Source organism: Apteryx rowi, unplaced genomic scaffold, assembly GCF_003343035.1.
Source record: "Apteryx rowi isolate R43461 unplaced genomic scaffold, aptRow1 scaffold_1386, whole genome shotgun sequence".
Taxonomy (NCBI): Eukaryota; Metazoa; Chordata; class Aves; order Apterygiformes; family Apterygidae; genus Apteryx; species Apteryx rowi.
In genome coordinates, this window is record NW_020447626.1 from 10,285 (window position 1) to 20,686 (window position 10,402).

The 10,402-nt window shown below is 53.3% G+C and overlaps 1 protein-coding gene across 1 annotated transcript; it reads left to right on the forward strand.

Moving 5' to 3' along the window:
• Nucleotides 1-4,082: 4,082 nt before the first annotated feature.
• On the forward strand, nt 4,083-6,883 carry LOC112961798 (olfactory receptor 14C36-like). Its single transcript, XM_026057333.1, has one exon. It carries the CDS (start codon nt 5,906-5,908, stop codon nt 6,881-6,883), a length of 978 nt encoding a protein of 325 aa, XP_025913118.1. The 5' UTR covers nt 4,083-5,905.
• Nucleotides 6,884-10,402: the final 3,519 nt, after the last annotated feature.

The window sequence follows — 10,402 nt, forward strand, 5'->3', positions numbered from 1 at the left end:
GCAGTCACAGGCTCCTCCTCTACTGCCCTTTGCCTCCACTTCAGCAGGCTAAAGAAACCCAGGTCCCTCAGCCTCTCCTCATGGACGGGTTTATTCCTGCCTAGGGACAGGACTTGACACTTCTCTTGTAAATCTTCATGAGGTATCTGTTGTCCGAATCACCTGAATTTCTCGAGATCCTTCGAGGCTGAAGCTCCTGTGTCAAAACAAAACAAACAAAAAAATAAATAAACAGAAGAGCACCAATGGGTTAAGGGTAAGCAGGAGTGGGCTGATCATATGGGAAGGGATCAGGATGGTAAAAGAGACAAAATTAGAAGTAGGGGAAGAAAAAAAAAACAAAAACAAGGAAATTAAAAGTGAAGCAAAGGATTGATCAGGGCTGTCTTGTGTATTCCTGCCAAGAAGCCCTGCATCTGAACAATTCTGACTGGAGGAAGACAAGAAAGCTGGCCTGCTTCCACTGTCACAGGGTACCTGTGTGCTTCCCCTGACATCCACAAGAGAAGATCGAGAGTGGGAAGAATCATGGACTCCTTCAGGGTGGAAGGGACCTCAGGAGGTCTCTATCCCAATCTCCTCGCTCTCAGCAGGGTCAGGTCTGGTGTCAGAGCAGGTTGCTCTGGGCTTCATTCCGTCTGGTCTTGGAAACCTCCAAGGCAGGAGACTGCACAGCCTCTCTGGGCAACCACTTCCAGTGCTTGATCATCCTCGCAGCGGAAAAGCCTTCCCTTATCTCCTGCACGGACGTCTCTTCTTCCAACTTATGCCCATTGTCTCTTGTCCTCCCACCATGCACCCTGGTGAAGAGCCTGGCTCCATCTTCTTGATGACCTCCTCGCAACCACTGGAAGGATGTTATGAGATCCGTCCAAAGCCATCTCTTCTCCAAGTTGAACCAGCCCCATTTCCTCACAGAGCAAGTGCTCCACCTCCCCGACTACTGTGAGGGCCCTCAGCCGAATATGCTCCCAGTTATCAACCTCTTTCTTGTTCTGGGAAGCCAAAATTGCATGCAGTGTTCTACATGCAGTCTAATGAATACTGACTAGAAGGCGATCACCATTTCCCTTGACCTCCTGGCTGTGCTCCTGCTCATACAGCCCACGATGCCTCTGGCTGCCTTTGCTGCCAGGGAATTCTGCTGGCTCATGTTTTGCCTCCTGTGCCCCAGCACCCTCAGGTCCTTTTCCACAGAGCTGATCCCCAGGCACTCAGGCCCCAGCCTGTAACACTGTGGGGTGTTGGTTTATCTCAGGTGCAAGCCCTGGCTTTTGTCCTTGTTGAATTCCATGAGGTTCCTGACAGCCCATTCCTCCTGCCTGTCTAGGTCCCTCTGAATGGCAGCCCTCAAGCATATGACTGCCTCCCCCACACCCCCACCTCCAGTTAGGCGTCTTCTACAAGCATGATGAGTGTTGCATCCTCCGTGTAACTAATACAGATGATAAACAGGACAAGCTCCTGGAGAGACCCTCGGGTGCTCCACTTCTCCCTGGCCTCCAGGAAGAGTACTACCCATTCACCACTGCCCTCTGAGCCTCTGATCATTCAAGCAGCTTTTTACCCATCCGGTTGTCTGCTCTTCTAGACTGAAACGTTCTAACGTGCACGCAAGAATATTGTGGGAGACAGTGTCAAACACCTTGCTAAAGTCTAGGAAAAAAGACGTTTACTCTTCTCCATCCACAAATACAGTTATTTATTCATAGCCGGCAATCAGGTTGGCGAGGCACAGTTTACCCTGGATAAATCCATGCTAACTGTTCCCAGGCACCTTCTTCTCCTTCATGTGCCCAGAACTGTGATCGGAGAGGGTTCACTCCATGACTCACTCCTCACCCAAGTGAGGCTGGACTACCTGCAGCTCCCCAGGTTGCCCTTGTGGCCTTTTTTGAAGATGGATGTAACAAATGCCTTTGTCCTGCTATCACATCCCTGATCATTTCCTCCCTGTTTGAAGTTTCCAGATACAAGAAAGCATCACCCACATCGGCCCATCTGGCAGCTGTGCAAAGAAGTTGTCCTTGATGCCCTCCAGAAACCTCCTGGCCTGCTTGCACTCTGCTGTTTGCCCTTCCAGTTCATGTCAGGGGGATTAAAGTTCCCGTGACAAGAACCAGGGCCTGTGATCACAGACTTTCTCCAGTTGCTTAAAGGAGACTGCATCCACCTCCTTACCCTGACTGGGTGGTCTGTAGCTCCCACCATGATGTCACCCCTACTGTGATGCTCACCCACAAGCACTCATCCAAACCCTTGCCTCTCCCAAGGAAGAGCTCCACACATCCGAGCTGCCCCTTCACACAAAAGGCATCCTCCCTCCTCATCTTCTCTGACAGTCTTTCCTGAAGACATTGTACCCAAAAGCATCGCCCTCCAGTCCTGAGTGATCCCACCACATCTCAGTCATTCCAATGATGTTTCAGTCCTGTGACAGCCTGCGCATCTCCGTCTGCTCCTGCCTCTACCCCAGGCTGCATACATTTGCATATATTAGGGCTGCAGAGCATCAGCTGTGGCACAGAGAGCAGACTGGTCATGGTGAAACCTGTTAGCAAGAGCCAAAGACACTGTGTGTGCAATGGCCCCACTTCAGAGCAGAGCCATGCTGGCATAGACAGCAGGTGGCAATGTGATGGTGAAAGGAGGTTCCCACTGAGATAGCAAAGCCTGCAGTGCCCAAGGCCAAGGAGAAACAGAGCTGGACTGTGCAGAAATGGCAAGAGAGGTTTTGGCTGCCTGAGCTGATTTGTAGCAGCCTGGGGCCTGTGACAGAGGTGAAGCAATCTCCAGGCAGGACAAGGTGCCCCTGAAGAAGTCCCTGGCACTGGGCAGCCTGTGATTTGGCACCCTGAGGTCATCATTAGCCCAGTTCCTGTTCATATCATCCTGGGGGGTGAGAAGAGGTTCAGAGGGCGGAGACCAAGAAGTGTTTGAGAGTGCAGAGACTAGAGTGGAGACATTGGTGTGATGTGCAGCATGCTCGAATGCAGACGGGATGGACTTTCCCTAAAGGCAGTGGTGGGATTCAGTTGTCTGGGCACAGGTAGGAAAACCTGAGATAACCTGGGTTGTTTGCCCAGCAACCACTCCAAAGGGGCATGGTTTTCCCATAGGTCCCATCCATGTGGTTATGCTAGAAACCCCAGGCATCTGACATGGCCCTGCCCCCAGCATCATAGTGAATGGTGCTCTAATAGTAGTGGGCATCTAGTGTCATTTCAGATGGCCAAGGAAATTCCCCACCTGGCCCCCACCTCAGGCTCTGGAAGGATGTGGGTCTCCCAGAGCAAGCAGACACTGGCACATGTGTTCGACCACCTCTGTCTCTTCAAATGCCACCAGGTGTCACCAGATAACTGACTCCCACCCTCCATCTCAGGTAATTACAATGGGAGCTTCAACAAGGAGCTCCCATGCAGACATCTGTGTTGTGCACACTTCAGCTTGGGCAAGGGGAATCCCACCTCCTGTGTGTTTGCAGAGTTCACGGGAGTTTGCTGAATCCCACTCCAGCACAGGGCCTTCCAAACCAGATTGAGATGCCCAGATTGACTCATCTGAGTCAGCACCTGAACCATGTGTCAATGAGCTCCCTTCTTGCTCCTTTCTACCTGTCCTGCCTACTTAAGAGATGGGAATAGGGGCTTCCAGAGTGGGACGTTTCCACCTCTTGCAGATAACCATCCTCTGATTAGACAATTTGTAATGCTGGAATCAGTCTTCCTTCAGTGTTTAGAGAGGGACCACTGGTGATTATTTTAGTTTATTGGAGTGAACATTTCCCAGGAGGAGGGAGCACAAGGGACAGAGAAATACATGCCTTCAGCTGGGCCTCTGCTCCTGAGCAGGGCCAGGCTCCTGGGACTGAGGGAGCTCATGGCAACCTGGCAGCACTGCCCAGAGACAGCTGTGTGCAGGAGCAGCTCCTCTGCAAAGAGCAGCAGGGCTCCGGGCACTGCCTGCTGCTGCTGACATGAGAGGAGACATGACAGAGAGAAGTGCAAGGCAGTGTGGAGTGGGAGGACAGAGGAGAGCTCCTTGTGGGAGAAATCTTCACAGCCCTTGACACGGTAAGTCTCTAGCTGCAGGGCAATGCTACTGAGGTTCCTGGAGGGATCTTCTGAACCCATCCAATCCCATAACTGATAGGCTTTTTAAGGATCACTTTCCCGGCTCCTTCGGTGCAGAGGCAGAGGAGGAGATGCTTCAGAGCAGGCCATCCCTGCCACACCATCACAGGGACAGGGCATCTTGCTACCTTCTGCCAGGGGTGGCTGCAGGGGTGTGAAGCCAGGGAGCACACACAGGTCTGCACAGGGCTGTGATTCAGAGCAGTGTCCCTGTGTCCCAGGGTGCTGTGTGCCAAGGACAGTGACTCTGCTGTCTGCAAGGGTCAGCACCCAGGCTGCACAGGGAGCTCCCCATGGTGTTGTGGGGAGAAGCTTTGGGTGAGAGGAGTGATCCCCTGTCAGGGCAGGTTCATTCTCCTGCTGAGAGGGTGCTGCGTGGGTCAGGGCTGCTCACAACTCTAGCTCATGCACAGGATATGTCCAAGGGTCTTTTTAAGAGGAGATCAAGAGAAGGGCTACTTGAAAGGGAAGGAGCTTTCCTTCAGGTGTCTGCACTTTCAATTTCCTAATTTTGGCAGGGAGAATGAAGGAACAAGTTTTCTGTTCTCTGAAGGAAGTGGGACTCCTAAACCTTCACTCTGAGAGATTAACAGGTCAGTGAGAAACCACAGGAAGTCGCTTCATCCCCACCTTAGCCTACAGACAGCATCAACATCACCTTTGTGGCCTCATAGGAGTTTATGTGACCTGCTCCTTAGGACGTGCATGCACAGAGATGCCCCTAGAGAGTGCCCTGATCCAGGAGGTTTCTGTAGGGCAAAACTGAGCACACAGCAGGTGGGATGGGGTCTGTGAGCACCGACCGGGAGAAGCTGTTGGGACAGAGAAAGAGCTGGCAGCAGGGACAGCTCCAGGCAGCAGAGATGGGCAGGGAACGAGAGGGAACTCCAGGGCATGAGCCACCTCCTCTGCAGCCAGACCTCTGGCAGAGGAGAGGGGCATCTCTCCTGCTACGGGCCCATTTCATGCTGCCTGACAGAGGGGCTGAGAGCGACTGCCCTGCGATGTCACCGTCTGCGAGGTGGCATGCCCAGCTGGGTAAGATGAAGGCTTTCCAGAATGCCTCTCTGTCTCTCTCCTTGCCTCCCTTGGCAGCAGGATCATGGTGTTGCTCCTTGTTTCCCCTCCTCTCCACGATGCTCCTGTTCTTGTTTTGGGGCTTTCTGGGGTTGGGTGTTTTCAGCTGCAGTTCAGACACTGATGCTGCAAGTTGTGGAACAGAGGGGTCTGCATGGGAATGAGGTTGCCCCAGCCCCCTTCTAACCTGTGGAGCTCCAGGAAATGCAGTCTGTGGGGCTGGGAAATGAGCTGACTCTCCCTTAAGAAGAGCCTGTCTTCAGTCCTAATGGTCCCTTGATTGTTTCCCTGTGGTGTCCTGCCAGGCTGCCACCTGCCCTCTAGAAAGGCACTACTGTCTCATAGCATCACTGTGATATCTGAGAGACCCATAAGGAAGGTGCAGAGATGCTGAAAGTATGGAGCTGGTGGTGGGAGGCTGTATATGGGCAGCTGAAGAGTCCTGTGTGTCCTTGTCTAGAAGGGGAGTGTGGGGAGCTCCCTCAGGTGCCTGGAGAAAGGGTGAGAAGTTTGGAGATGTGCACTTTGAAACTGGACTCTTCTGCTCTCAGCAGGGGCTGGTTTCTTTCTAGGGCAACATATGAGTGTGATCATCCTCCAGCTCAAAGAGAGAACTGCAACATTTGGGGGTTTCTTTGCTTGAAAAGTCTCTGCTAAATTCTCAATGTCTTTTCTTCTTTGCACAGTCTCCCATGCCTGGAGATAGCAAAATGTCCAATGGCAGCTCCCTCAATGAGTTCCTCCTCCTGGCATTTGCGGACACACGGGAGCTGCAGCTCTTGCACTTCTCACTCTTCCTGGGCATCTACCTGGCTGCCCTCCTGGGCAACGGCCTCATCATCACAGCTGTAGCCTGCGACCACCGCCTCCACACTCCCATGTACTTCTTCCTCCTCAATCTCTCTGTTCTGGACCTTGGCACCATCTCCACCACTGTCCCCAAATCCATGGCCAATTCCCTGTGGGACACCAGGGCCATTTCCTACTCAGGATGTGCTGCTCAAGTCTTTCTGTTCGTCTTCTTGTTTGGAGGGGAGTTTTCTCTTCTCACTGTCATGGCCTATGACCGCTTTGTTGCCATCTGCAGACCCCTGCACTACGGGACCATCATGGGCACCAGAGCTTGTGTCAGAATGGCAGCAGCTGCCTGGGCCAGTGGTTTTCTCTATGGTCTCCTGCACACTGCTAACACATTTTCAATACCACTCTGCCAAGGCAACACAGTGGACCAGTTCTTCTGTGAAATCCCCCATATCTTGAAGCTCTCCTGCTCAGACTCCTACCTCTCGGAAGTTGGGCTTATGGTGTTTAGTGTCTGTTTAGTCTTTGGGTGTTTCGTTTTCATTGTGCTGTCCTACGTGCAGATCTTCACCGCTGTGCTGAGGATCCCCTCTCAGCAGGGCCGGCACAAAGCCTTTTCCATGTGCATCCCTCACCTGACCGTGGTCTCCCTGTTTGTCAGCACTGACCTGTTTGCCTACGGGAAACCCCCCTCCATCTCCTCCCCAGCTGTGGATCTGGTGGTGGCTGTTCTCTATGCAGTGGTGCCTCCAACAGTGAACCCCCTCATCTACAGCATGAGGAACAAGGAGCTCAAAGATGCCCTGAGGAAAGTGGTTTCATGGACGTTTTTCAGCAGTGGTAACATTGCCATTGCTCTCCACAAATGACTCCCACTGTGTACTGTACCAGGACTGAGCTTTGTTTGTTCACTTTATTTTTATTATTACTAGTATTACTGTTGTTATTATTATTTGTCACCATGTTGCTACACAAATGGTTGGATTCATTCCACCTTCACTGACACTGCTCTGTCTCACCTGGTGCCCATATAAAGTTGTGTTTAACACTGGGTCAAAGCTGACTCCCTCACAGTATCTCTGTAATAAAGTAGATCCTTCCAGGTGCAGTGCCTGAAGGTTGGGCTCTTCCTCCAAAGCTGCTCTCCCTCATGCCCTATCCCCAGCACATGTCCTTGAGACAATCTTGCCCACCCTGTGTGCTGGTCCTTACCCCAAAAGTCACTGCCAGACAAGGCTCCATGCCCACCTGGAGGACTGAATGTCCAGCTGTGAGCCTGGGGAGGACGAGCCCTCTGCTGGGCCCTCTGCAGGGCTGGCAGGGAGCATGCAGAGGAGGTCCTGGGGCCATCTGCTGAGCCTGTAGACCCTCCTCCTCCCATGGGGGCCCTCAAGCAGGGTGTCTCAGTGCGAAGATCCAGCCCAGCTGGTTGTTGCATGAACAGAGAGAAGAAACTGTCCCAGGAAACTCCTACCACACCCAGCTCCTTGTACCAGCCATTTCCAGCACTGGCCATTCACCATGGTCCTGGTGAGGGGTGATCTTTGAATGTGACCGGCTCTGTCTGCCTGCTGGGCTCAGTACATGTATGGAGGGAATGGCCACCCTGCCTGGCCTCCCTGCCTGGGCGCAGACCTCAGCACACTCCAGAGCATGGCTTTCTACTAACCCTGGGGGGACAGGATCAGGGCTGGGCAGGGGCTGGGGACTGGTGGGAGGCTGCCAGGCAGGAGGGCCATGGTGGCCAGGGCACCAAGGGCGGTCATGGGAACCATGCCTGCGTGTGGAGTCAGGAGAGAATTCGGGAGTGTTAATTGTGGTCTGGACTATCTCCACCTGGTCAGGACCTTGAGAGACACCACCTGCTTTCACAGCTGGGGCAGTGTTAATCACTGCTGGCTGGAATCATCTCCTTCTCATCCCAGCTATGGGATGTCTCCTTGAGACCACCACCTCAAGAGTCAAGCAGTCATTGGCAAGCTACTTTCTTCAGTGCTGGAGTGCTGAAGGGGTCTTTGGCCACCCACCTACCCCATGTGTGTTGGTCATAACAATGATGGAGCAGAGCTGAACCCTGCAGCAGCCAAGAGCTAGGGAAGACCTGCACGAAGAGAACCGCAACTGGCCTCGTGACTCCATCTCCACCTTCCCCTGAAGGGTAGAAACAGGTTGGCCCCAGAGGCCATCCTGGGCTCTTTGTAGGTGACAGCAGGTTGGCCAACTTGTGGAACCCCTCGGGACGGGGATGGGGACACCCTCCCGCAGTTGCTTCCCTGGGATTGAGGGTACATTGGCCACTGAGGCAACACGTGGGTGAAATCCACCAGAATCAGTTTGCCTAGGTCATTCGTTTGGGTAGTTACAATTAGTCTAAATTAGCTAGATTTTCTGTTTACTAAACAGTTGCTGTTAGCACAACTTTTAGCATAATTAGAAAATAAATATTCCAGTTGGACTAAGTTTTGGGTGATAAGAATTGTTGCTTTGCACCGTTGCAACTTGTGCAGTAAATGCTAGTCTTTGAGACAAGTTGTGGAGTCGTGCAGTGAATCTCCTTCTCCCCTTTGCTCCCCTTGCTCCCACCACATGCTCATTCGGTGATTCCCCAAGTACCCCAAGATGCTCCTCAGCTGCCCCAAATCCTGCCTGGTGTCTGGGCTGGAGGCCACGGGCCAGGTGGGATGGATGGAGTGTTCTGCCAGAGACCCAGACATCCACAGGACCCAGGTGTCTGGGGTGACCCAATTCCTCCAGGGGCCCAGGTGTCCAGGGGTCTCAGACATCTGGGGGTGACCCAATTCTCTGAGGGGCCCAGGCATCCAGGAGTGACACAATTCTCTGAGGGGCCCTGGTGTCTGAAAGGCCCAGGTGTCCAGGGGTGACCCAATTCTCCGAGGGGCCCAGGTGTCCAAGGGTCCCAGGCGTCCGCAGGCACCCCAATTCTCTGAGGGGTTCAGGCATCCCAGGGGACCCAGGCATCCAGGTACCCAATTCTCTGAGGGGCCCAGGTGTCCGGCAACAAGCCAGTTCTCAAAGGGCCCAGGCATCTGAGGGACCCAGGCATCCAGGGGTGACCCCACTCTGCAAGGGGCCCCGGTGTCTAGGGTGACCCAATTCGCTGAGGGGCCCAGGCGTCCGGGGGGTGACCGAAATATCTGAGGGGCCCAGGTGTCCCAGAGACCCAGGAGTCCAGGGGTGACACAATTTTCTGAGGGGCCCAGACCTCTAAGGGGCCCAGGCATCTGGGGGCAACTGAATGCTCTGAGGGGCCCAGGCATCCGGCCCCCACTGTCCCATAAATGGATGATGGGCCCAGGTGTCCCAAGGGACATCTGTAAACACAGGGGAGGGGGCAGGTGTGGGAACAAGAGAGAATTCAGGGAGAAAGATAAGGGGGCACAMGGGAAAAACAGTACGTGGTAGCCAAAGTGCACCACCCTTTTGCAACATGAGTAACAAACCAGCTGGTGAAGGCCAGACAGTTTGTTCCAGCTGCACGGCGGAGGAAGGAGCGATATGGAGGTATCACGGTCCACCCCTGACCACAAAGAGTTGCATCCCAAAAAATAATTGCTGTTCACAGACTAACTGTTGACCTATAGTATCCCTAGCCTCATTATCTCTGATTACCATATTAAAAATCACACCCTTTGCTGCATAATGATATGTAAATAAGGGGAGCATACCCCCAACAACCACGCAAATGGCAATCTGGCCAATGAAGTATGTCTGCTGCGCTTCCACATGCCACCTTCAGCAACTATAAAACAGAGGATAGCTCACTAAAGTTTTTTGGAAGGGAAGAAAATTGAACCGCCGACCTGTTCACCAGAGATTGCTGATGAGCGAGCCTCCTTCTCCCTCCCCCAAACAGGGATGCCTCTTTGGTAAGACTTGCGCCTCCAACAAACGTTGGACATTACCCAGGAAAATATATTATTATTGAAAGCGCTTAATTGTTAGTTTGAGCTCATAGAAAGAAAACTTGTAGCAGCAAGTGCATTTATCAACGACAATTCGGAGAAAACGGCAAAATGGAAAACTGGGTCACCCATGGACACCTGGGCCCCTCGGAGAATCGTGTTGCCCTTGGATGCCTGGGCCCCTTGGAGAATCAAGTCACTCCTGGATGCCTGGGCCCCTTGGAGAATCAAGTCTGGGCCCCTTTGCAGAATCAAGTCACTCCTGGATGCCTGGGCCCCTTGCAGAATTGGCTCGCTCCAGATGCCTGGGCCCCTCGGACACCTAGGCCCCTTGCAGAATTGGGTCATCCAGGATGCCTGGGCCATGATGATGGGCAGTCCAGGGGCTCCTGAGGGACTCAGGTGTCCAGGCACCCCCTCCATAGCTGATCCCCCACCCCTCGTGTACAGAGAACGGAGGTGTCA